The sequence below is a fragment of the Amblyomma mixtum genome, chromosome 2 (genome assembly GCF_055824585.1).
Source record: "Amblyomma mixtum isolate Tamu chromosome 2, ASM5582458v1, whole genome shotgun sequence".
NCBI classification, from domain to species: Eukaryota; Metazoa; Arthropoda; class Arachnida; order Ixodida; family Ixodidae; genus Amblyomma; species Amblyomma mixtum.
Window position 1 is genome coordinate 291,529,113 of NC_143013.1, and position 26,397 is coordinate 291,555,509.

The 26,397-nt window shown below is 43.1% G+C and overlaps 2 protein-coding genes across 3 annotated transcripts in view; one reads left to right on the forward strand and one right to left on the reverse strand.

Annotated features, from left to right (window-relative positions):
* Positions 1 to 13,845, reverse strand: part of Iml1 (GATOR complex protein Iml1) — a 44,144-nt gene extending 30,299 nt beyond the window's left edge. The window contains exons 1-12 of one of the 2 annotated variants that reach the window (XM_089574382.1): positions 12,971 to 13,840; positions 12,809 to 12,896; positions 12,612 to 12,658; positions 9,598 to 9,683; positions 8,284 to 8,367; positions 7,913 to 7,962; positions 6,784 to 6,994; positions 5,882 to 6,024; positions 3,044 to 3,231; positions 2,337 to 2,471; positions 2,160 to 2,221; positions 722 to 792 (exon numbers count right to left, since the gene is read on the reverse strand). In XM_089574382.1, the coding sequence (XP_089430508.1) occupies positions 722 to 792; positions 2,160 to 2,221; positions 2,337 to 2,471; positions 3,044 to 3,231; positions 5,882 to 6,024; positions 6,784 to 6,994; positions 7,913 to 7,962; positions 8,284 to 8,367; positions 9,598 to 9,683; positions 12,612 to 12,658; positions 12,809 to 12,896; positions 12,971 to 13,019 (1,214 nt within the window). In that variant the 5' untranslated portion in view covers positions 13,020 to 13,840. Of the gene's footprint in view, positions 1 to 721; positions 793 to 2,159; positions 2,222 to 2,336; positions 2,472 to 3,043; positions 3,232 to 5,881; positions 6,025 to 6,783; positions 6,995 to 7,912; positions 7,963 to 8,283; positions 8,368 to 9,597; positions 9,684 to 12,611; positions 12,659 to 12,808; positions 12,897 to 12,970 lie in introns of both variants that reach the window. The other variant, XM_089574383.1, reaches the window with a different exon arrangement.
* Positions 13,384 to 25,634, forward strand: holn1 (CD2 antigen cytoplasmic tail-binding protein 2 homolog holn1). The gene is made up of 6 exons (XM_089574391.1): positions 13,384 to 13,526; positions 14,174 to 14,359; positions 15,057 to 15,223; positions 17,802 to 18,015; positions 21,710 to 21,988; positions 22,242 to 25,634. The coding sequence occupies exons 2-6, from the start codon at positions 14,191 to 14,193 to the stop codon at positions 22,457 to 22,459; spliced, it is 1,047 nt and encodes a 348-aa protein (XP_089430517.1). The 5' UTR covers positions 13,384 to 13,526; positions 14,174 to 14,190; the 3' UTR covers positions 22,460 to 25,634.
* The last annotated feature ends 763 nt before the right edge of the window (positions 25,635 to 26,397 follow it).

Genomic DNA, 26,397 nt, shown 5'->3' on the forward strand with positions numbered 1-26,397 from the left:
ATTCACATGTCAACAGGACCAAAAGAGTCATAAAAGGTGCCTTTAGTATGCCATCTTAAGCTTTTACGCAGTTTACAGCAAAAGCCAGTTCAGCAACACCATGCTCAAAAAGGAGCCCTGGAACACCTTTTGAACATAACATTCCCCAGCACCATGGTAAATAATTCGATCATGTACTAACAAACACCTGAGCCACATGTAACTGCTCTACACCCAGCATAGAACCTACACTCTAATTTCAAAGTTTGGATGCCATTTCCTGTTTATGCGTCAAGTCCCAACCATCCTTTGCAGATTCTACAGTGCCATTTTGACTGTTATCAACAGTTCTTAAAGTGCATGCTGCATTAGTACCCTTTGTCTGAGAAGAAAAAGGTCTGCAATTTGTCGATTATTGATAACTCAGCTGATATGAAATGCTTCAAGATATTTACAGTAAGAGATTACCCCACTGGTGCCCCTTTATACGAAGAGGTTTTGAAGTCTGAGAGAGTCTTCAGTTTTCTTATAAAACAGATTCATTGAAAAGAAAATGAAGGCAAGCAATCAACAACAACATGCCTGTACGATACCTCTGGTACTTCACTTTCAACACCCACCAAAACTGTTGCCAGCTGCACTAAAGCCTGTGAGTGGCATATCGTGAGCATCAAATGCTTCCAGACAGTTGGCCTGTACTCAGGCTGCCTTTGTAAACAGAAGAATAAGTCAATAGAAGCACCTCAAATTTATCCAGTGTGGCATGTTGTAGTCATCCTTCATATCCAGGCCTGATGGGTTTTTTGACTGAAACTGGGGAAAAAAGAAAGAGAAATGTTTAAGAAGTATTAAACTGCAGGAAAGAAAAGCAAGTTATGAAATAAGAAGGCTTGATGGTGCACATCATAACATACCTTTCAAACGCAACATATACATCGAAAATCTCATCCAGAGTTTCAATGTGCCATATCACTGTCGCAGAACACACCTACTAGTAATAAGGGAGTAATTACTCATTGGCATCCACCCGAGCGCAGCCATACGGCTACAAAGGAAAGCTATACAGCTTTCTCAGAAACTTCGTAGTTAAAGAAAAATTCATCCCGGTCCGGGGTTCGAACCCAGGACCACCGCTTCACCGGAGCAGAAAGCTGTATAGCTTTCCTTTGTAGCCGTACGGCTGCGCTCGGGTGGATGCCAATGAGTAATTACTCCCTTATTACAAATCTACTCCACCTTGGGGGATTCCCCTAAATATTTTACCAACACCTACTAGTGTTCAGATTACAAAGATACAACTAGCATGATGGCAATGGATTCACACACTTTTTTGTTCAGTCTCTCACACATATATCCAAGAAAGAATGCAATGCATCTTTTCATTTGGTATTCCTGGCATACCTGATGAAACAATGAAATCTTTGAGACGGCATGAAAGGAGGGCAAGAGCTATCACCCACATTCAGTCTAGCAAAGCAAAAAAAAAAAGCTCTGTGATTTAGTACAGTAATTTATTTTCCTTTTACCAGCAACCTTTCAAAGTTTACCAGTGCGTGCCAAAAAATGAATGTCAACCAGGAGAACAAAATGGTAACACTACAACATGGCCAGGCTCCCAATTAATCACACAGTTGCTGCAAACATAAGCAAAGGCAGTGTGGCTCAAAGGACTGCCAGCATCTTTTCCTCTTGTAGAAACAGTATATGCACAGTAAACATGATAAAATCAGTTTAATGAGCAGCCAAGCATCCCCAACATTGCCCCAACATTCACTGAAACATTAGTCTAGTGAGTCCATAAGTTCACCACGCTCTTTGCGTATCAAACCTTGTTTCTCAACCATCTGAAAAGCTAATTCTTTTTTTCTGTGTAAAGAAGCTTCTTTCTCAAGCTAGTGATGTCTTGCTCTAGTTCCAGTTCCCTGCCTGTTTCTGTGTGCAACTACACTACTCTTTCACATCTATGCAGTCCAAATGCTCAGCACAGGTAGTGGCTGAACAAATCTTAACTTGACGAATGCTTCGTTACGTCCATGAAAAATTAGTTGAAGTCTAGTGGGGGTTCCTTGTATTTTTGTCGCAAATGTAGTGTCTGTGTTTTTCAACCACTAAGAAAATTATTCCAGTAGTCAAAAGCTGTTCACAAGATGAAGATAGAACAAAGGGTTACATGAATTTACCTTGAACAAGGGCACAGCATGTAAGGGCTGTTCGCCAAGGCACACGAGGTCACTTCCAATGCCTGCAGCAAGCACATGGTAACAGGGTCAGTCTCCCTTTCATGGAGGGATTGCACTATCTGAGTCTTGACTCCCACAACCTAGTGGCCATTCAGCAAGGCAGTTGACAGCTTTTACCGTTGTCAATGATGCGCTGCTTGGTGATGTTGGTGAGGTCTCGGTCAACCTCAAAGACTCCTACACCAGGTGTGATGACAACACTCAGCTGACCAGTGCGATCGAAGCTTCGGTCCATAAAGTGCTTCTCAAAGACTGTGAAGTGCAGAGAAGAAAGAATAAGGTTAACACGGCAGCATTTTTTCTGAGAAAACTGATTTAAAACAAAGACTACGCAAAAAATAGCAAGCTCAAGTGGTGCAAAACCAAATGCAACATGATTCCAAGGTCAGACTGCGCTAATGCACCACCTTGTGGACTTTACGAGGCATGCTGCACCTTTTTGTGAGCACTACAATGCCACATCTGTGCACTAACATACTGTGCCCATGAATTTTCTATACTACAGATGCCAGCACAATTCGATCAAACAGATTTGCTAAGCTTACTTTTGACACAGCTTGCTGTACAATCTGCAGCAAAATGACAATGCGTGCAAACGACAGTACTAGACAGCCGTTGGTTTCCTATGTCACATGTTTGACTCCCCCAGTTGGACATGTCTACATGAATATACTACACAAAAACGTCATTGAACACTTTTCAATAATTTAGAACGTAGCCTATGTGCCCAAACTTGGTCAGACATTAACATCTACTAACTAGTACTCACAATTCAGCAGCTTGACACATTTGCTATCAAATAGCTGCAGACATGCAACCCATACCATTGAGAGACATGTTGAGGACTTGAAGGAAGTTGCCCTGAGACGCAGTTGAGTTCACAGCTGTGGGGACCTTGATGTTGGCCCTGTGATGATGCTCGAGGATCTGCTTTGGGTACTCATTGAAATATGTCTTCAACAGCCGCAGCGTCTGGGTCCAGTCGTCAATGCGTTCATTCTGGACTGCCACTCTGTACAACAAAAATATAATGTGGTAAAATTGGGACTACGATCGAAACCATTTGCTACTCACAGCTAAACAAAATATGTAACCTGTGTCTTTAGGGACATGCTCATGAAGAAATCAGACAGAGGATGTCGCCAGCCTCCTGCTTGAATGTCTCTATTAATAATGCAACCTAACGCACACTAAAGAAGTAGGGTGCAGTAGTAGCAAACTATGTGACAGTGAGGTTAATGGGCATGCAAGACCAGTAGCTGTGAGAGCACTGACTGAAGGATGAGTGAAGCAACGGCTACAGCAAAAAATTTAGCAAATGTCGAAGCAGGGTTGGGCGCAATACTTTAAAGTATGGAATACCCGATGCCCTCAAAAATGTATTTCCGATACCGATGCAAGATACAGAATCGAAATTGACTTCCGATATGGATACTTGATACCGTATCATCGATACTTCGATACATCACTGAAATCGCCAGTATTAATAAAGCTGGTAATATGATTGGCTAAATTAAGACATTTTTTCGTAACTTCCGGGATCTTTAGCCAATGCAATAATAAAGAGTACTGTTTTTGTAAAGGGTTTAAACAAATCTGGCCACGCAGATTTCTTTAAGCTGCACTGTTGGCACAGCTGCTTCCATTAGGGCTTTAGCACTGGATGAAAGCCATGGTGATGCTGAAATGACCACTTCTATAAGTGGCCAAGTAAAATCTTTTCTTAAGCTAACATTCTTCATGCAAAGAGGCCTGTGAGCACTTCACTCTATATAGAAATAAACTTGGAACTTTTGCTGATGCTTTTTGTTTGTTACTAGTACTGTATTTACTGCATTCTTTTGCCATTGCCGTGTACTAAATGATGCAAGATCTCTATATTCTTGCTAGAATTGAACAGTTATTTCCACAGCACTGCATTTAACAGACGCTTAAAGTTGGACATTCTGCCTTACAGGCTAAAAAGGAAACGAAAAAAAAAAGGCCTGAAAATTTTTCATTAGGCAGAACATATCTTGCTAATCTCCGTTATTTAGATGTTTCTTTTACTCAACAATACTAAGTAGGAGCATTTGCTCAAACCGACCGTGTGAAAGAGCCCCGTGATGCTATAAGCGAAGCAAATGAAAAAAAGCCTCTGTACAGGAGTAGACAAGCCTGTCACCATATTTTATTTGATGAAGGTGCCTTTTATCAACGAATAAGAATGAAGAATAGCCATGCCTACTTGAGGATCCCGGCGGCATAGTTAATCAACTCCAGTTTCACTAGCACATCTTTAGAACTATGGCTTGCTGTAGCATTTACTTCTCCAAAAGAAAGGAACGCATCAGCTGACGAATTTGACGCTGCTGCCAGCAGTGTGACCTGCGTTTCAAAGAGTTTGTGACCTTTATTATGCTGACAAATTAAAGAACAAATGTTCTGTAAGGTCCTGAGCATGACAGCAAAAGTTGTTTGTTTCTCTTGGCAACCACAGCAGTATGAATAGGGGTGAAGAGGTGTTGTTTCTACTACAATAATGAGCATGTCTCCTTGTTGCTTTTGTAACAGTGTGCGCAAGGTATAGTACATCATCTACCGGCTGAGTTTGGACAGCTGGCTGATGCTGGCTGGCTCAGAAGAGCAAAACCAAAACTATGCGGTGTGACTGCTCTTAAGAGACGAGGCCATCCGTTCGCCACCATGCCTGCCGTCGTGCATATGTCAGAGGTGTGCGAAAGACTCTGCACATGGAATTCAAGTTTGAGTAGAGTTATTTGGACTGTTGTATGCCGTGCGGGCATATCTGGACAAGGGCTCCTGTCGGACTCCTGAAGTTGTCATTAGCCGGTGCGAGACCCGTAGCATCTGAATTAGCGAGCGTGCAACGCCACAGACTTACATGCACGGCGTCTGCAGTTCGAATTGTCCGGAGTTTCCAATTAACGAGCTTTTACCGCACCGAGGCGTTATAATTAATTCCCAGCTTAGTTCGAATACCGCATTAATTTTAGAATGTTATCTACAAGAATAGATTAAGGCCTCTTCAGGTATAAACACAAAGAGACACCCAGCAGCGTTAAGAAATTATATGTCCCTCAAGCCAAAATTTGAACATGCAGATATAGTCCCAAACCCACAGACAAAGAAAGACTTTTCAGAACTGGAAAAAGCATAGAGACGTGCAGGGCAATCTATTTGCAATAAATTCTACAATGCTGACTTTCTGTGCGCTCTAGTAGTACCCCATCAAATACAGCCCCTCCATATAAGATGCAAAATTTCTCAATTCATCGTTCTCTACTCAAAGATTCACAAGACATTTGACATCTCATCAAAGGCTTACGTCATGCACTCAGTAACTCTGATAAACCACCACAAGCACAATTACACCCTGGCCTCCTGTTTTGCACGAACAAACCAATATATATTTCCCGTGAACTATCACTGAGCAGAACTTATTACCTGAAAAGGTGTTTGAAAGTGAAAATTTTGGAAATGCCCTCGCCAACATTGTGTAATATTCTCTTTCTTTTCATGTCTCTGATTTACAAACACTATTTGTTTATATATGCCTGGTCCAAATGGGGTGAGCAGTATCGTGTAAATAAAAAAATCACAGCTATCAAGATTCCTTGGAATAGCTGAAAAAAAAATAAAGAACACCCATGCGGAGCTACCTGTAAAAGTCCTCGTAAAACCGCCCTTTGTAGTCCACTTGCACGCAGTGGGCCATGTGCTCAGGGAACTGGTCCTTACTCTTGGCTTCGTAGAATACACGCGAGAAGAGCACAATGTTGACGTCATGATTGCATTTCATGTCCTGGGTAGCAACAGAGAGAACAAAAACTGAATACACTGGAGAAACGAAAGGGGGACTACAGAAGGAGTGAAGATGAATAAAAGCACTTTCATTTATGAGATAATGCTGAGGGGCTAGGCATGATTGGTATGTGCTAAAATAAATTGTCTGCAGACATTTCATTATCAGACGGTAAAATTTAACGGCAGGTTGCAGAATTTCACACTTTTGAGATCGTCACATTACCCTTCGTGCATTCTCTGCGAAGGTCTAATAAGCTTGTTCAGTACAATCTGCAGTCTTTCAGATCGGATGCTGCATATCTTGCTGTCATTACATTCACCCTAAGATATCAAACAAACACACTGTCGAGTAAATCTGTCATTTCCTGTCTGTCAGCCTGTGCAGTCAGGCTTTGAATGCCATGCCATAACGAAAAGTGCTCCTTGAAATACAGAGCAGTCTGCTTGCATAATATAACTGCTCGTATGACAAGATTAAATATAACTCAGCATTTTTTAAAAACATATTCGCCTCCAACAGAATTAAAAAATGGCATGTCCTGAAAGCCGAACACTGCTTAACATCATGCTCACCGTATCGCAATGAACACGGGTTTCACTGCAACCACATTTTCAGATAATGCCAATCTTTAATGGGATTTTCAAACAAAATATACATGAGGTGAACACTGGTTGGTGGCCACAGCATGACTCAATGCGGACTAGGAGCTATGAGATCAAGGTGTGACAAATAAGGTCCAAAGACTAAGCAACTTGCCTTCCATTTTGCAATGAGGTCACACAAGAAGCCATTGACAGCCTTCTCGAAGTACAGATCGCCATTCATGTCGAAGTCCCACATTTCAGAACTCATCTGGATGAAAAGGTAAACCATGCTGCTGGCTGAGCGATAGACGATCTTGGTGTCCGCAGTGATAACTCCAGAGGCTACCTGCTCTCCATGAGCCCACATTTCGTAGACCTGAAGCCTGTACGAGAGACAAACCACAAAAGAGCAAACAACAGGGCACATTACCAAGCTGTACATATTTGTCTTCCAAGATCTTCATTAGGTTTGGTTTATTGGGGTTTTAACATCCCAAAGCGACTCAGGCTATGAGAGACGCCATAGTGAAGGGCTCTGAAAATTTCGACCACCTGGGGTTCTTTAACGTGCAAAGATCTTCATTAGAGATCTTTCACATGAAGATCTTCATTAGAAAGATGCACAATGTTAACCCAATGCTAATTCAGCGCGCAGCATGCCAGCAAAATCATATGAACTTTTCCACAATGCCTGCAGCGCACTACTTGCATGTCGCGGTACTTGCTATTTCTAGACATAAATACATACTAGCCAGCCAAAATTTAAGCTCTTTTGATTCCACAGGTGTTCACCACAACATTCTGTGGGCAGAGGCTTGCCCATTATGGATTGTTCGCAATATTATTAAATCGCCATTCCATGCCTGCCGTCACCAGGATGTAGCGATACACTGACCTTAATGCATTAGGTAAATTCCTTGAGTTAGGTGCTCAAAAAAGATACGCGACCTATAGTTAGGAATTAAAGAACTAAACTGACTGGAACCTTTGAGTTGTAAGCTTAACAGAGCCAGATTTGCTCGCCAAAAGCAAGATGCCTCTTAAAAGTACAAGCGCACAAAGGGTTTCCGGCTGTAAAGCACAGAGCTCTATGTACAGCTAAAGCCGTCACAATAATAAAAACTGTCAACTTTTTCCCCACCTTTATAATAAGCAGAAACAGCTCAGCACTCCTGATGTTTGGATTTATTTACATGACGATAAAGAACAAGATTTTAATAAAGATGTAGCAGCTGTAAACTGAATTTTATTAAGTTGGCAGCCACACTGACTATAATGAGCCAGACACAGAAGTGACTTACATGCTCGAATGAATCTTGACAAACTTTTTGGTATACACACAAGTATTGATCTGAAAAGAACACAAGAGAGCTACAGTGAAAACAATTTCTGGCATAATTTGGAAGAGGCAAAAGAAACAAGCATTAACAACAACACTTATTTTCTGCTCACTGCTCATGTGGTCCTCCCCAGTAAATAAACTGTGAAACATGTATGCAGTACGAGTGAGTGAGGAATCAGCTCCCTTATCCACCAAGTGCAAAGCCAGACGGCACTTTTTCTTAGCAAGGCTAAAGATCATATCACGCTAAATAGCAAGTTCCAATTGTGGTTAAGAGGAAAGAAAAATCGGCATAAAACTACTTATGTATGAGTGATGGCACACACTCACCATTGCTTGCTTCCATCGCCACATGTCGCTGCGAGCCAGATAATGGTCCTTAAACACAAGCTCAACGGAATCAAGTGCCACATCCTGAAAAAGAATAAGCTCATTTGGTAGAGCTCAAAAAAATAAATAAAATTTCCACTTTATCTCGCCAACACGGGCAAATCTAAACCTCAAATTCTTCCTCTACAGTGCCTGTACTTAGCCATAACATAGATTGGCCATTCTCAAGTTAGGATCCACGGATGCTTTGTCCAAAGGAGCAATACCATCATCCACCCCCCCCCTCAACTCCTCTCATCCCTCCTGTTTGTACCCTTGTTAGGCATGCACCCCAACAACCCATGCCCCCAGCTCCCTTAGCCTGCAGAGTGTAGCATCAATATTTGATGCCTTAATTCCTATAAACTGTGGTCACCAATGGGCCATCTCTGAATTTTCTTGGGTGCAGCATGGCCCACCAGTAAGCTACTAGCAAAGCCAGCTTCTTTGAGACATTAAGAGACAGCAATAGTGACCTCGCATGTACAGTATTCGTTGGCTCTTTGAAAACTTACTGAGCTAGCCCACGGCTTCATTGCATGACTCAACAGTCATGGCCACACAGCCTGCATATGTGATGTGACCTACTTTTGACTCATGATGCAGTGAACATACTAAAAAAGAACCCTTGCTACATGCCTGTCACCACTACTGCGGGAACTAGACAGTTACAGTGTGGAAGCAGAGCATTTTCAAGCTCTCCATACTTTCACATGTGTAACTCAGTCAAAAAAACTTAAACATGTCATGGAATATATACCCACTTACAACAGTGGTTTCTAAACTACAACAAAACTCATTTGAGTAGGTCCGACCGCCTTTGTCGTGTAACCTGTATAGCGTATGCTGTTTTTGGATATATTACTAGCAAGTGCCCTTCATAATCCAGCCTTGCCTTAGGACCTTATAATCGAGGATGCCACCATCCAGACTGCTGCACATGCCAGAAAGAACAGACTTCCCCCCAAAACAGGAGAACAGAAATCCTTGTGAGAGAGAGGATACTTAATTTTGGTGTGTGCCAGTCTCTCACACTACCAGATGCCTGCCCAATGGGAAACTCTACAGACTGTCAAATATACTCAACCCTATACTTGGGAAAGCAGGATGAATTTTTTTTTTTTACAGACTCTTCTCAATGCCACTAAATATTTGAGACACTTTGCCTTCATTTATATATACCTAGCCCCTCTTATGGTTTCAGCCATATGCCTTTCGGTAACCAATAAGCACTTTCATGTTTGAAAAATTCAGAAGGTGAGCAGTTCTACAAACCCTTGGATCCACCCGGTTGACGATGACATCAGCATATAGCCTGAGCTGAAAAGCATTGGCAAGGCTTTGTTCCACGCTTATGGAATCTATTGGAAAAATGCACAACAACAATTTAGTGCCATACAGCTAGATAAAGCTCGTTAGGAAGATATATTACATAGGCTGTTTGTTTTTATTTTAAATAGAGAAGACTGGTACCACAATACGAATTGGGCTTCTTAACATCTTTCTCAATATAGACAAGCAAAAGTTACAATATCAGTGCAATGCACTGCTAAATTGTAAAAGGTATACTTGCAAGGTACATTTCAAGTAAGATTAATTCATGTAAGCTAGTGCTGTCTTGCCAGACCAGACAGGGGTCTTTTATGCTGCTCAATACACCGGCAAACCACTGCAGACAACACTGGCTAAACTACATACTTGTTATGAAATACACAGGAACAGTTACATATCAGGCTGGTGGATCACTGATAAGCTTTCAAATTCTTCTACAAAAAATTTTATCACTTTATCGTTAGAATGAAATAAACGATCAAAATCAATCTTGGTGTCAATCCTCATTAAAAATATGTCTTGCGACTTTGTAAAGAGGCTTCATTCCACAACAAACCCATATACCTGGTAACGCCTTCTTGTAATAAGCACTCGCTCATCATTTAAAATTCAACAGAAAGTGTCAACATCCACAGCCTCTCCCACATACTTCCCATCACTGCATTCCTTCTTCCTTCAGCCGCCACGGTGACACAGTGCTTATGGTGCTCAGCTGCTGGCCCAAAAAATGCGGGTTCGATCCCAGCTGTGGCAGTCACATTTCGGTGGAGGCAATATGCTACACACTGGTGTATGCGATTTTAATGCATGTTAAGAACTCCAGGTGGTTGAAACTATCCGGCGGCCTCCATTATGGCATCCCTCTTAGCCAGAGTCCCTTTGGGACATTAAACACCATAACACCACACCTTCTTTCCTCAACCCCATGTATACGAGGGGGTACCCAAAAGAAACCGGACTAAATTTTTTGGTCGGCAAATCTTCTGTGGTACCGCGTTTTGGCACTAGCAGCACATAGAACGAACATTCCAGAGTCAGTAAGCCCAGTGCCGTCGTTGAAGGAGGTCAGACTAGTTTAGGCAGAGTTTTTGAGTGACGACTGTTTTGTGTGAATGTCGTTTTTGCAATGGCTGATTTTCGTGAACAGCGTGCGCCGGTGAAATTCTGATTTTTGCTCGGAAAAAGTTGAATGGAAACTCTTGAAATATTAAGAAAGACGTACAAGGACGATGCTATGGGGACAACTGAAGTGTTCCTGAACCGAATCCTGAATCAAAGCAACAATCATGCCAATGGAAAACTTCAAATTCACCTCGCCTCAAGAAAGCTTGTCAGGTGAATCCAAACCTCAAAACAATGCTGATTTGTTTTTTCGACGTGAGAGAAGTTGTCTATTGAGAATTTGTTCCGCAGGGTCAGACAGTTAGCCAGGCTTTCTACTTGGATGTTTTGAAAAGATTGGGCAACAGTGTGCGGTGGAAGCGGCCAGATTTGTGGCGGTCGGGTGACTGGTTTTTCCATCATGGCAATGCCCCTGCTCACACAGCCCTGTCTCTACGACAATTTTGGGCCAAAAATGGCATGACCCCTATTCCTCAACCTTCATACTATCCCGACCTTGCCCCGTGCTATTCTCTTTGTTTCCTAGAATGAAAAAATAGGTGAATGGAAAGCGTTTCGCTGATGTTGCTGAGGTGAAGAAAAAAACGACGGAGGCACTGTCAAGCATCACAAAAGATGAATTTAAACAATGTTTTGAAAAATGAAATGAAAGATTCGACAAGCGTATCATTGCAGGTGGGGAATACTCTGAAGGATATTGAAGGTCTGTGCTTAAAATGTGAACAAATAAGTTCAAACAAAAATAAGTCCGGTTTCTTTTGGGTACCCCCTCGTACTTAAAGACTCAAGCCACAGCCCCCAATCACCCTTGAAATACCCGCGCTGGCACCAAAACGTTGGGGTTTAAATCAAAAAGGTTTGGGCTGGAGATGTTGCACAGCTGATTATATGGCTTAATATGCACCTATGGGCAAGCAATTTTAGCAGATATATAGAGGGTTGAAAGCACAACGGTTTGCATTTGTAAGAAATACATGTAAAAATATAATAACAGCTAGTCTCAAGCTGCAGCAAAACCTGGTTTATGGTTCATCATTGTATGACTTTTGCGAAACTAGAAAAATTGCATGTTTCACAGAACTTCACATGTCATATCTGGTTGGTTTGGTTTATGGGGTTTAACGTCCCGAAACGACTCAGGCTATGAGAGACGCCGTAGTGAAGTGCTCCGGAAAATTCGACCACCTGGGGTTCTTTAATGTGCACTGACATCGCACAGTACACGGGCCTCTAGAATTTTGCCTCCACAGAAATTCAACCTGCTGTGCTGTAGTCGCACACTATGAACAGAGCAATAGCCGCTACTTTCTTCTGCCTGTATCATGGTATGAAAAACACGTACCTCAGAGGTTAAATTATGCTGTACCTATTATGCTGTACCTATAGTGCATATCATCCCAATGATCAAGGATCAGTGGTGCCATGTACATAAAGGCAGCAGTTATAAAATGCCCACCACCAGCCATCTAGCTTGCAATAGAAAGAACTGATGCTGTATGCACCTGGTATTCATGTCAACGAATAGCATACTCTGCTCAACAGCCACATGTTTGTGTTCTTCCTAATAAAAGGAACCGTTGAAAGAGTTGACAGCTAGTTTTTCAGAGACATAAGTCGTAGCAGCAAACATCCAGCTAACTATCAAGAGGTAGCATGCTCCGGTTCAGAATTCACTTGCATTATAGCTTGGTCATCTTGAGCCGACTTCTGCTCTAAGCTCAACAGTGTGCTTAGTTTAAGGGTGCTGTGCAAAGGTTATATACATTGCTGAGTATAGGTCTGGCTAGTTTTGCAAGTGAAAAAAAGCAGGGAATCAAGACAATGTGGCTACGTACCTTTCTGAAAATCTTCTTTTATTGTCGTCACTTGAACCAGCAAGCGACTGAAAGAGAAATTGCAGGAAGATATATTGTAATTTCCGAATATTTGCGTGATTCATTTGGTTCTTCTTATCATCAAACGATAAGAAGACAGCAAAACTGCTATGTTCATAAGAGAATACACGACTATATCAAGTCTTCCAAACACTCACCTGTAAGAGTCGTCAGGGAGATAAACTTCAACAATGTCCCCAATTTGCAGACCCGGAAAGTCCTTGGCGCCGATAATCAAGCTGTCATCTGTTCGTATAATGCAAGGGGCGGCATGCTGTACCGATAAGACATCAAATCATCAAAACACCACACGCACTCACCAGAAAATGTCTTCGGATGACAGATGAGTTTCATTTGCTTCATTGTCATGTTTACCCCAAAAAGTTACGTTTTCAAGAGACAACTGTTTAAGCGCGCTCACACATTTCGCTGTGAGCACACAAATAAGCGTCGGGACGTGAACTAAGTTTTTAAAGGTACCACGAAGATAGGAAAACGTAACCAACACACAACTGCACGGGAGCCCATACAACCGCACGCGGCAAGGACCCGAAACTTAACATCTGACTGACTTGATTAAGCCAGCCTGCTGCGTTGAACCGAAAGACACATGTAGATGACATTACAGGAATAATAGTCGAATCATTTCAGCGGTAGAAACGCATTTAAAACTGCAACGCATCACAAACAACACACCACCACATGAAACTGATAACCGCTCTCCAAGCATCAATAATCCCTAGATGCCCTAACTCGTCCCTAGCTAGCCAAAAATTCCTTATGTTTACAATCCCCGGTTGGAGTCCGTCTTGGACGCACGGTGTGTCGAAGTACGCAAAACATGATCGTTTTACAGTTCTGCTCGTTGCAGTGACGGTACGTTTTTCACATTAATTGCTTTTCTTAGCTTTCTTGCTCACGGTAAAGCCGCGGTACGTTGTGCTGCATCGGCGAACACCTAAACTGCGTACCGGCTGATCAAGTTGCCGCCAACTGTGAACCCAATCGCGTGCTTAGCATGGACGCATGTGGCCGAAAACGAGTGCTATGATCGTACCGTTATCAACTCACTAAAAATATGCTACGGGTAGTGTGTGTCCATGCTCGTGAACTGTACGCATCTAACTGCTGCGCCCTAATGTGGGCATAAGAATAAAAATTGCTGAACTTATTTAAACCGCAATGGTATGCGCATGCACCTTCGTCAACATGCATGCAGACCGTCGGTTAGCTGCTTTCCGACAGCGTATATTCGATGAAGCCAAATGATAGTGTATAAATTCCCGGTCTGTGATAAGGTGTCTGTGAGTACCGTATGATCGTCAGAAACGTTATACCTGTAATATAATCACCTTCGTATGAAACGCTTTAGTGTGCGTCCGAGAATGGACATGGCTTTCTCTGTAGGATACAGACTCTTGAAAGTATTTCGACGGGGTTGCGTTAAGCGCCGGACATTTTGACGCAAAGTCGAGGTTTTGTTCGGCAAGAGCCAGCTCAAATTCGCTGTTCCAAACCCGCAGATCAGCACTCAGTGACCATGTCGTCCAAGAGGGTACAGTTTGATGAAGTGGAGGAGGAGATGCTTGGAAAGGATGGTGTGGACGAAGGTGTGAAAAAAAAGTTTAAGAATTCTCTGGACAGCGACGAAGAGGATGATGAAGTCGAAGACAAAAAGTACAACTTGCTTAACCCAGATGACGTTGAAGGTAAGTTGCACAGGCACTGCTGATGCGGAAGCCAGCTGCCTTTTTAAATCGTCGCTTAAAAAGCGTGTCAAAGAAAATTCGACCATCGTCTTTCTTTGCACGAACACAAGAGATCCAAGCAATGTCAATCAGTTTTTTTTTTTTTTAAAGCATGTGGATGCATATTTGCTGTGAATGCTATATCCTCTATGCTGAGGTACAGTCTTGCACAAATAGGGCACAATTGTTACGCAGTATACAGAGATTTTGGTAGACTGAGGTTAGGTAATAACACAGTTAGTAATCACCTATGAAGAGCAGTGACCATACGTCAAAAGCAGGAGCCAGCCTTGTTAATGTTCAACCTTGATCTAGCAAGACATTTCTTTTTTGTGCGCGTTCTCTTCTACATTGTACTGTTCATGTTGCACGTGCCCACAGTAATGTATGGAGAACGAGAGCCTGTTATTTTAAATTCTTTTTATGTTCTCTATGTGTGCTACAGGTAAACATACTGCCAGGCTTGTCCAAATACCCGCAAATAAATTGTTTGTTTTCAGACACTTTGCTTTTTTCATGCATATTAAATTGGTGCAGTATGTATTTGTATACTTTCATTTTGCACTTGTTCTGCCATGGATTAGGTAGATTGTTTCGATGTAGTATTGCCTCATTGTAAAGGCAGTAGCTCATCTTTCTGATGATCGGTTTTATTTAGGTCAGGAGGACAAAACTATTGAGTATGATGGGGACATCAAGATCACCCCATTCAACATGGAAGATGAAATGGAGGACGGCCATTTTGATAAAGAAGGCATGTTCATCTTCAATAAGGATAAACCAGAGATACGTGATAACTGGCTTGACAACATCGACTGGGTCAGGGTGAGCCTTATTTCCTGCACCTTGGAAATGATGGTGATAACGAGTCGAGTCGTAGGCATACCCTTTGAAATGTACGATTATAGGTAGCTTTACTTGACATCGCAGGTGTCATCTTTGGGTACTGAAGCTAGCTTTCACAGGTACGTGGAAACCGATTGGCAGGTTAGCGTAACACCTTGGTTCTTGCTGCGCTTTCTGATCCAAAAGATGGCAGCCGCTGTGCCATCTGTGAAAACTATGTATTACCCAAATCAAGCTTAGTTAAACTTCTGCAAGGGGCTCTGAAATGTATATCAAGCATAAGGTCTTTATTCTTCGTATAAGGGACATTGTGTTGCCTTAATGCCCAAAGAGGTTGTTGAAATTGTACTGTTTGATATTTTAATTGTCTCCAGAAATGCTCATTTTGAGCCGATGGCGTTGGATGGGGTCGCAGTGCAGTGGTGATTTTCGACAACGGAAATGAGACAGTATCTGCTTGGATGCTTGCCTTTCTGATTGATTGGAACTCCAGTTCAAACCTAGTTCCTTTATACTCGCAAAATGGATCCAAAGTATTATGTCTCTCAGTGCTGTAAACTTTTTGTCATGCCACAAAAACTGAAAAGCAGTGAAAGAATATGAAAACTAATAAGAACAACGCCAGAGGTGACGTTTTTAAATTTGCTTCAAACTTTGGTGAAGGCAACTCTACACCAAGATGGCTACGAAAATGAAAGAAAAGCCGGTCGACACACCTTGACCAAAAATGTGAAGAGAAAGGCCGGACAGCAAACAGGGGGCGAGGTTGTGGGAGAACGGGAACAGGAACCGGTTTTAGTTTTCCAGTTCTACCAACAAAGAAACATTGGGAGAGCTTCCTTTGTTGAGTTAGTCACCCCTGCCCCGTCTACAGTGCATACGCGGAGGAACGATGACGTCAAAATGCATGGCTGTGGGTTGCCCGTCCAAAGCAATGGTTGCATGCAAGCTTCCACTACGTGTGTTCTGGCGCGGTTCTCATTGCTAGCACCCATTCTCAGCACTGGGTGAGTGAAATAGGCAAGTGAAACGTGTTTTCGTCTGATCTTTTTATTTTGAATTTTCTAAGTAAAATAACTTTCATTTGCATGCTCCAATTCCTATAAATCTTTTTTTCACTGGACTCTGCAATGCACAAAGAATCCATTTAATGAGATTAATCAGCACTGAGGAAAACATCGCGATGCCTCTTTAAGTGCAGTTGGTGACGTCAGGTGGTTCATGCTAGCTGTATTACTCACATTCAAATTGGTGCAGTCTCACCACCAGCATTCAAGTTAGGAGTTTTGTGGCGAGCAGTGCCTCCCAGTGGGGTTGCTCGTTGAGTAGGTAGATGTCAAATGTCATCTCTAGCCCTTTTTAGAGTTTGCTCTTGTCTTAGTTCCTGGTCATAAGCCTATTAGCTGTGTGGTGGCATGTAGATGACATGGCTGGTGCTGCCAAAATGGCCAGCATACTCAAAGAATGGTCAAAGTGGTTGCTTTGCTGTCTACGTGCAGCAGGTTGTGAGCCTGGGCACTCTAGCACAATGCGCGATATGGATTCTTCAGCAGCTGCATCACAGGAGGTTCGGAGCAATGTATTGGTGATGCCAGGTTGGCTGTGTGTTTGGCTAGCCACAAACATGTCAGATGCATGCCACTGTTAGCCTTGCAAAATAGTCTGCTGCCTCTAGAGTTATCATGTTTTGGCACCTTTGAGATGTCTGCTACGCTGAAAAGACATACTGCCAATGCTGGTTGTTCCAGCGCTGGCTTCCACCAGTGTTGCAGTTTGGCCCTCTTAAGCAAATTCTTGTAGCGACATATTGACTTAGTGTACCAAGTAATTACTGGTATACCATCATTCTGTCGCTATTTTTGACATCTGACAAAGACGGGAAGGAAGCTGAATGAGCACTAACTATCAGCTGAAGCTTATTTTGCGAACACATGCTTTTTATACTGGCAGACATGGAAAAGTAGTGCCGTAAAAAGAGAAAACAAGAAAAAGAAAACTGATGGCTCGTCCAGCAAAACAAAAGAAATGGAAGGCAACAGCCATTCATTGCGTTCAAAACGTGTCGCTGCATGCAGTCAAGAAATGCAATATCTTGTTTACAAAGGTTGATGGAAAGATTACTGGTGCATATTTCTTATTTCTTTCTTCTTAGCAGTATGGAAAGCTTCGAATATTTATCTGTGTGGGAGCTTGTGTTTCTTGATAGCATGCAGTGGCACGTTTTGAACACTGCACTTAGAGAAATGTCCAACCTGACAATATTGAAATCTGTTCTCTGGGGCTGAAAAAGATATCAGCCAGGTTTTCCTCATCACCTTCTTCATTGCATTATTATGCATTTAAGAACGTTTTCAAAATTGTGCATTACGTCCCTAACTGACACCCCAAATTTCATTATCGGTGCCCTTTTATTCAGGCTGCCAGTGCCTGCAGATGGCTTCTCAATAAGTCGTGTCTATGAGTCGAGAGAATTATTTGGGGAAGGGGATGTGATGTGATGTGCATTTCACAGGTGTCACCACACATTGTTGTCTTCTGTCCTTTTCATATGCTGCAGGTGCAACCTCCAAAACAAGGCATGGAGGACAGCAGAGGCTCTGAGGGCTCTGAAGATGAGGAGAAAGTTGATGCTCTGGCACTCTATGGCGAGATGCTGGAAATCATGCGTCCCGGAGAAACTGTACTGGCTTGCATCAAACGCCTGGGAGGCGGTAAAAGGGAGTCAACTATAAACCGCTGGAAGAAGAAGAAGCAGGAACAAGATGAGCCCGGTGGGTCATGAATTACGTCAGTGTAACCATTTGGATTGACAGCCATTCTGCTGCTGATATGTAGGCATACCTAAGTGCTGGGCAAGCGCATGCTTGCTGTGGCTACACAGCAAGCATGCAGGACAGAAACGACAGCAACAAATTCTCGTAGCATACCGTGTGCAGCATGGGGATTTCCAAAATGTACTGAGGACCACCTTTGTCATTGCCTCTTAGATTCATAATAATACAATGAAGAGTACAGATGCATGGCCTTTTCAGCAAACATTCCTAATGAGTCACTAAAATTGTTACTAAGTTTACTGATGTAATCGTGCAGAAATAAAGAAAACACCTCACTCCTAACAGCTGTGCTTGCAACAAACACTCACGTAGTATGAGCGAAGGCAGCCTTACAGCTGTAATTTGTGGTGGGGCTATGGCACTGGATCTCACACTGACTGGACATCCAATTGTATGATATGCACTATATATGGGATTCAGCTAGATACAAAGGACAAGCATGTGCCAGAAACCTGTGCACAAAACTGCACTGTGAAGTCTGTCGTACATTTGAAGTGTAAGAATGTCATTGGCTCTTGAAGTTTTCATGTGTGTTCGTGCCTAGGGAAGAGTCTCAAGGCACGTCCACCTGGAGTTGTGGGCAAGAGTCGGGCAAAAGTAAAAAGGATGAGGAAATGGTACCAAATCCTCGTTGTAGCTGCTGTATTTTGATGGAGGCAAAACACAAAGACACCCATGTGTGGTACAATGCCAGCAATCGCCTGCTGTAACTCCGAAGAAGACTGCAGATCTGGTATTGTTCATTTTGGGGTAGTGCTTGGTTGGCGTTGAAGGTGTGTGTGTGGTAGGCAAATCTTCTAAGGATTGGTCGGAGACGGCAAATGCGTCTTGAACATCTGTTAGATCGTCTGCTGAAATTCATCCAGAGCCCTTCATTATGGCGCCTCTTTGTGTCTTCCTTCTTTCACTCTCGCCTTCATCTTTTCCCTGACAGCATAGTTCAGGTACTCACCAAGAGTGAGACTATTATAGCACCTTTCATTTCCTCATAACCAATTAAGCTGATTATAGATATTTCATTAAATTATAATAGTATGGCTATTGACGACCTGTAGCAGGAATTGAAATGATCGATGCCTTGCAGACAAGGCATTTTGCTGTTTCATTTTCACTAGATCTTTACTATAGCAGCATACCTCTACAGTTGTGGATTCATCCTTAAAGAGGTAGTGAATAAAAATTTGAAAAATTCAGAAAGCGCCTTATTTTTGTTCGTAAGATATGTTTACCCAACTATACAATCATCATTCCGGTTATTTTTGAGTGGATGACTGTATTTTTGATGTTTCATAGTGGCCGCCGGGACACACTCAGTGCACTCCTGGCTATGACCTGCAGAGATGGCATCAGGCCTACCCTCAGTAGTGGCATAGACATGCTGGCTGGCAGCTTGCAGTTGAGGATTCCTCATCTCAAGCCATGCTTATGAGCGTTTATGCTAAACCTTGCGTAAGGGAGCAGATTACTTAATGGCATCCATCCAAGCGCAGCCATGCGGCTACAAAGGAAAGCTATACAGCTTCCGCAGGTTAGGTCAGTTGGTAGAGCGACTGCTCTGGTGAAGCGGTGATCCCGGGTTCGAACCCCGGACCAGGACGAATATTTTTGAACTACGAAGTTTCTGTGGAAGCTCTATAGCTTTCCTTTGCAGCCGTATGGCTGCACTTGGGTGGATGCCAACGAGTAATTTGCTTCCTTATTACAAATTTACTCCGCCTTGGGGTATTCCCCTAAACATCTCACCAACACTGTTCCCACTTCGAGTTATTGATCAATTCGCTCTCGTCCTACCATTTGCTAACCGTCCCGGTTAGCTCAGCTGGTAGACCGACTGCTCCAGTGGAGCGGTGGTGCCGGGTCCGAACCCCAGACCAGAACGAATATTTTTTAACTACGAAGTTTCTGTGGATTCTATGTAGCTTTCCTTTGCAGCCATATGGCTGCGCTTGGGTGGATGCCAATGAGTAATTTGCTTCCTTATTACAAATTTACTCCGCTTTGGGGGATTCCCATAAACATCTCACCAACACTGTTCCAACTTCGATTTACTGCTACCATTTGCTAGCCGTCCCGGTTAGCTCAGTTGGTAGACCGACTGCTCCGGTGGAGCGGTGGTGCTGGGTTCGAACCCTGAACTAGGACGAATTTTTCTTTCACTGTGAAGTTTCTATGGAATATGTATAGATTTCCTTAGAAGCCGTATTGCTGTGCTTCGGTGAATGACAAGTAACTTGCTCCCTTATTACAAATTTACTCTACATTTTGGGATTCCTCTAAACATCTGACCTAAACCTTGCATGAATGCACGTTGACTTCGAAAGATCAAACAGTGCCTTAAATGTGGTATCATATGAAGCCAATATAAATGCAGTTTTTATGGGTCAAGCGAAGTGTTGCAAGCTCGCTCTTGTCCAGACCAAGACAGAACTTGTTCTTCTGGCAGGCACGAGATGGTGCTACTGGCATCATCATGGCGAAATGCTGTTTTTTCGGTTCACTGTCGCTGCAGACGGTGGGGATTTCCAATTAATTCTGACCGAATTAGGCAAGTGGTCACCATGGATATATAACCACGAGATGCAAGCAGAGAATCTTGAGGCATGGACTCAAGGAAGCTGTACAAAATGGCTGTGCAATGAAGTAAAAGCACGTCAAATGCATCCACTTTCGTGCGGTTCATGCTTGCGATAGCTTGCGACGAGTAGAGTCGATGGCATCCACTTTCGTGCGGTTCATGCTTGCGATAGCTTGCGACGAGTAGAGTCGATGTCACGGCCCCCGTATTATCGGAGCTTTCACAGGTGGCTGTTAAGTGGGGCGGTTCGAGAAATTTTCATTAAAATAATTAGTTTCCATTCATTTCTGCCATAGCTATCATTCTGGGCAGAAATATTGGCGGAAAATTTTTTGTTCACTATCCCTCTAAGGCTGTTTTTGTTTTAGGTTGGGGGTCCCACTTTGGCTGAACGAATGCTCCATTTTAGCCTAGATTCGCGCGAGCATTCTGTGTATTTTTCTTGTTCAAACGTCTTTTAGGCATCATTCAAAATCTTAACGTACACTCTGTCAGTCGATGCACACCACTATAGTGAAGCTGCATTATCAGCTGCATAAGAGGTGGTATTGCAGATGACGAAGTCGGAAGTTTTGCTGGTATGACCTACTTCAGAGAACGATTCCGGAGAAACTATAGGACAGTTTTGTTTGACCTACATATAGAACAGATGTTTATCTAGTGTCATATGGTCTCTGAATGTGCATTCGTTAAATTGTATTTGATCGGCAGCGTTTTAAATATAGCAAAGTTTGCCTATTTTGGGTATGAATATCTGATGTGTATTGATACTGTGTAGCATCAATATTTTTACCACTCGAGGCGTGCAATGTACTAGTGCAATGTGCGAAGTTTAATCAACCTAGAAGCTAGGGGAAGAGCAAACGCACAGTGCCATGGATGTTTCCGTGCTGGATACACCATTTGCTCTAAAGGAAGAGTGCGGACAAGGACATTTGCTCTAACACATGGAAACGGTATGGACCTCTGTACCCGGTTTCATTACAACCACTGCCAAAAGGTAGCTCAGTTTCGTTTATTAAACAAAGTGCTTCCAATTTCTCTGTTTTTTTGCAGATAGCACCAAGGAAGTTGTCCCCAAAGAGCAGCTTCTGCGAATGACAGAGCTTGCCGATCGACTTGTGTCAACTGGTGACATGGACATTTACCAGCAGACATACGAGCGACTCAAGTTCCTACGGGAACGCCAGCAACAAGCTAAAGAAGCCACAGCGGCAACCACGTCTGTTGAAGGATCTTCCTTTGACATGTTTGCTGATGATGCAGAGGCTACCAAGGCCACTGAACCATCAATTACCAAAGGGGAAAAAGCAGCTGATGAAGACAAGACTGATGGTATGTAACGTCTTATTTCTCACCAGTGAATGCTTGAGAACTGTTCATGTTTGAAGAATGATGTCAATGGCAATGTGGCTTTACCTTGTAGCTAGATAACTGCACTGAGGTGTACACGAATTGTAATTGTTATTAGCTTTACATAGATTGAATTGCGACTTAGCACATGGCTCGTCTTTCTCTTTTTCCCCTGTTGCTTTGTTTTGTCTAGCCTCTGGTTTTTTACCTTTTACTTATGTGGTTTCTGGTGCAGAGCCAGTGAGCTCATCAAAAGATGATGATGAAGTGATGTGGGAGTTCAAGTGGGAGGAAGCGGAGAATGCTCCTGTGTACGGCCTGCATACCTCAGCCCAGATGCTGCAGTGGGTGCAGGAAGGATACTTTCAGGATGGCGTCTGGGTCCGCAAGGCACACGAGAAAGATCGCCCGTTTTACAGCTCGCGACGAATTGATTTTGAACTTTACGTCTGATGCCGTGCTGTTTCATGAGAGACGGCATCACCCAAAATGTGACATGCTTTGAAATATGTTTGGTCATATTGTTTGCTGTGTGGTGATTGAACAAACCTGCTCAGTTGACTACCCATACATGTCGAGCTATGATTTGCATGAAGGAATGCTGCCCCGGCATTTAGGGACTCACAGAATTGTTACATTCCGGCAGTGAGTGGAGAATGTGAATGTACTGCAGTTTCTGTTAATGCAGTCACTGTTCGATTCATAAAAGCTGCTGATGGTCCACATAGCATTGGTAATGAGCATTCAGGAGAGACATTTTCCTCCCTTATTGTTTTCAATGTTCAGCATGCATTCATGTACACTACCATTGCTGCAGATTTTGTTGCTAGCAGCAGCTCTATAAAATGTAGTCTAGTGAACTATGGAGGCAGTCTCTAGTGGTGCACACATAGCATTTGTGATGCCACTTACCATCGCATTTTGACAGCCATGTTCCTCTGGCCTTTTCCTATGCATACCAAAATAATACCCCTGTCACACGGGCAAGTTTAGTGACACTTTCACTAAGTGCACTTATCCAGAACGAGTGACACTTTCGGGGCGTGCTGCTACACGAAAAAATAAAGTGTCATTCGGAATTGATGGTGGTGACGATGGCTTTTCAAGTAAGGCACAAAAAATATTACTTTCCGCGCTTCAAAGCTTTAATGTACATACAGTAGATTCCAAACTGCAAGCAATTTTTTATGATTATCAAGGAGCTTTGTGCAATATTTGCGATTTCAAAAAAGGCTTCGCAAGACGAGACAAGCCAGGAGCAGTGCTTCACTTTTTGAAGCATCATGGCGACCCACGACGATAACGTTTCTGCGCAGCTGACGCCCGCTCTCTTCTTGCATCAGCCGCTGCGCAGAACTCCATGTTGCACACACTCACTGCACTGACAAAGAACCTCGTTGGATTGCAAACACTGCACTGTTGCACCGTCACACCGAAACGGTTGCAGATGGTTGCTACGGTCGCCATGCTAGCCGCCATAGCCATACCGCTGCAGCTGCCTAAAAAATTATTGCAGCTGAAAACAAGAATGTCGGAATATGTGCAGTATATATATTTAATGGCAACGCAAATAAATTTACATGACCAAGAGGGCAAAAAAAATTAGCTGCGTTCAATAAAACGCCATCTTTATTGCCGACGTTGTATTCTAATTTCGAAACGCTGCTACCGAGGCTATACACTTCGCCCCTAGGGAAAAGTGAAGTGAGTTCCCCAAACTCACTTCTTGCCGAGTGCGTTCAGCAGCGAGTGTCATTAAAGTTCATCGTGTGACACGATGCGAATGACACTACAGGCGAGTGTCACTCGTTGAAAATGACACTAAACTTGCTCGTCTGACAGGGGTATAAGAGTTGCTATGAATCAGCCACGTCCCGCATCGTTTTTGGTGTCGCCTCATTTTTGGCTGCCACTACCAGCTTATATTAGCGCGGATGAACAATTAAGGCATTGCCTGGGCACTGCAGGTTCCTCATTCAAGCTTAGCTTTTCTTACTGTTTCTTATGTAGCCTTATGTTCCCTGACCGTGGCTTTTGTCTGTGCGAGTGCTAGTTTTATGAGCAGCATAGTCAGAATGCAAGAGCAAGGAGCACTGTTACATGGAGCTACAGCACTCTCTGTCTGTGCATTGATAAAAGCATACTTCCAAAGTGTATGTACCAAAATTGGAACGGTACAAACATGGGCATGGCTGCTGCACACAGATAACATCCAGACTTGTGATAAGCACTCATTTATCTTGAGGTGAATGTAAATAAATATAAATGAAACTATCACTGCTTCTGCCTGTTAACTACAGTCATTTTTGTGCTCTGCACCATGCAGTTACATCCATTTGTTCCTTGTTGCACTGCCCTGCACTATGCGTATGATACCTTGTCAATTCAAGCTAGGTGATGCTGACTCTGACGACGTTTTAAGGTCAGTTTGTTGATTGATACCACTGAGTAAAACAGGGGCACGGACAACCCCTGCTCGTGTACACGTTTTTTCTGCTCCCTTTGTGTTGCAGTGAAGCTACACTCCCATTGAATGAATTGCTCTTTGCCGTGCACGTGAAGCCGTGCTCCCATTGAATGCACTGCTCTTTCTTTGCCATGCACTTTGCTTTTACCGTTCTTGCTGTACACTGCAGGTCTATGTGCGTGATTTCTTCCTCCTTCCCTTCCCCTGCCTGCTGAGGCCATCTTGAGGCGCAGTCTGCCATTTTGCTTGTCGTCATAATTAGGGTGATATTACGCGTCAGCTGATGAGCTTATGGAGCAAAAGCTGCAGCTTATGAAAAAATGAATAGGCAATGGGTGCTGATGCAGCAGTGACAATTGTCACTTTCAGCAGCTGTCATGCAGCGCCTCCTCAGTTTTGCCATCTGCATGACAAGTTTCAAAACTACTTGGCAGCGTATAAATAGCAGTGCACTGTTTTTGGCTGAGATGGCGTTTTGGTTTATCTTGCGTCGTGTTGATGCAACATGTCGTAGTGCCATGACTAGCAGCACCGTACTTATTGTTCATGGTTTGGTGTTCAAATAACGTCTGAAAACATTCATCCACATCGCAAGTTCTGTGAAACAGCATGAACTTGCTGAAATCTCTGAGCTATGATGCCAGAATTTGTGGCGTCCTACATGTATGAAGTTCATCTGTGTGACTGCACACCCGGCCGAGGATACCGGCTTAAGCTTAACTTCAAATGTTGCAGAGAGTTCTTGTCAGCATATCAACTGCATCAAAGTTGTTTCATTGTGGTGTTCAAGCGGGGATAAGTTGTCACCACTTTGTGCTGGACAGCGTGTTGAGTTAAGACGAGTGCTTAGTGTCATTTGGTCTGTCTCGTTTTCACATTGGTCATAATTTGTCATCATGTTATAGGATCAGCAGGGCAGCATGCAAGAGCATGCAAGTGCTTTGTATAGTACAGGTGCAAAATGTTTACTGACCAATCAAAGAGCAGCAAGCTAAGCACAGGCGATGAAGATGCAAAACCTTTACAGATGGAATTAATTACAATTGTGCATTTTCTTATATGTTGTTGGAATTTGGAGCAATCCTAACTTATGAGTGTCGTGTGCCGCACTATTGAGAAGACAGTGAAGCTGTTTGATGCAAATAAAAGCTTTGCTTTGCACTTCCTATAGAAACTGTTCTTAGCTCTAGTGTTTCTATATGTAAAAAAAAACCCTCGGCATGATTATGATACTCAGTAATGCGTAATTATAGCGCAGCTGTTGGCAATTTCTGCAGTTGAGAAGTTGGTTGTTGAAACCAAAGTTGATCTCACATGGAAAACGCATAACTGAACAGGTTGTTGCGAAAATGGCACCCGGACATCTTTGTGGCATCTTAGCTACGCGCTGCAGGCCTTTTGTAGCACGTGCGGGTGGACCTTCGTGGCAACGGTGCTGCGCTTCCACGCCAACGGCTCGAACAGCAGGATCCTGTCGGCGCTGAGCCGCTGAACTTCTGCGCGGGCAGCGCGTTTGGTTGCAGCTGGACTCTCCATGGCACCTTGGAGTGAAATAATGTCACGGAGGCCAACGTCGTTTTATATAACCTTGGTAACATCATGAATCTGAGAAAAGCAATGAGGCATCAGAGAGGTTACCTGAATGATCACATCATGATTCTGAGAACCGATCGGAAGCATTGTATGTGTTAAGTGATCTGGTTACACAAGCTCAACTGGCAAATGAGCCGTTAACTGTTGCATTGTAAAAGAAAAAAAAATGTACATTTGCACACAAGCTTTAGTCTTGGAACACTGTATTCCAAGTTTGTCATACCCAGTGTTCCAAGACTAAAGCCAGCAATGATGCTAGTTCAGTCTTGTCATTTTCCTAGCTGCTCACGCGGTGGCAGTCTTTGCGGTTTCTTGCACTTTACAAATGTGT

Coding starts and splice junctions, on each gene's coding strand:
- holn1 (XM_089574391.1), top strand. CDS start 14,191: ATGTCGTCCAAGAGGGTACAGTTTGATGAAGTGGAGGAGGAGATGCTT. Junction 15,224..17,801: donor ACAACATCGACTGGGTCAGG/GTGAGCCTTATT, acceptor CATATGCTGCAG/GTGCAACCTCCAAAACAAGG. Junction 18,016..21,709: donor GCAGGAACAAGATGAGCCCG/GTGGGTCATGAA, acceptor GTTTTTTTGCAG/ATAGCACCAAGGAAGTTGTC.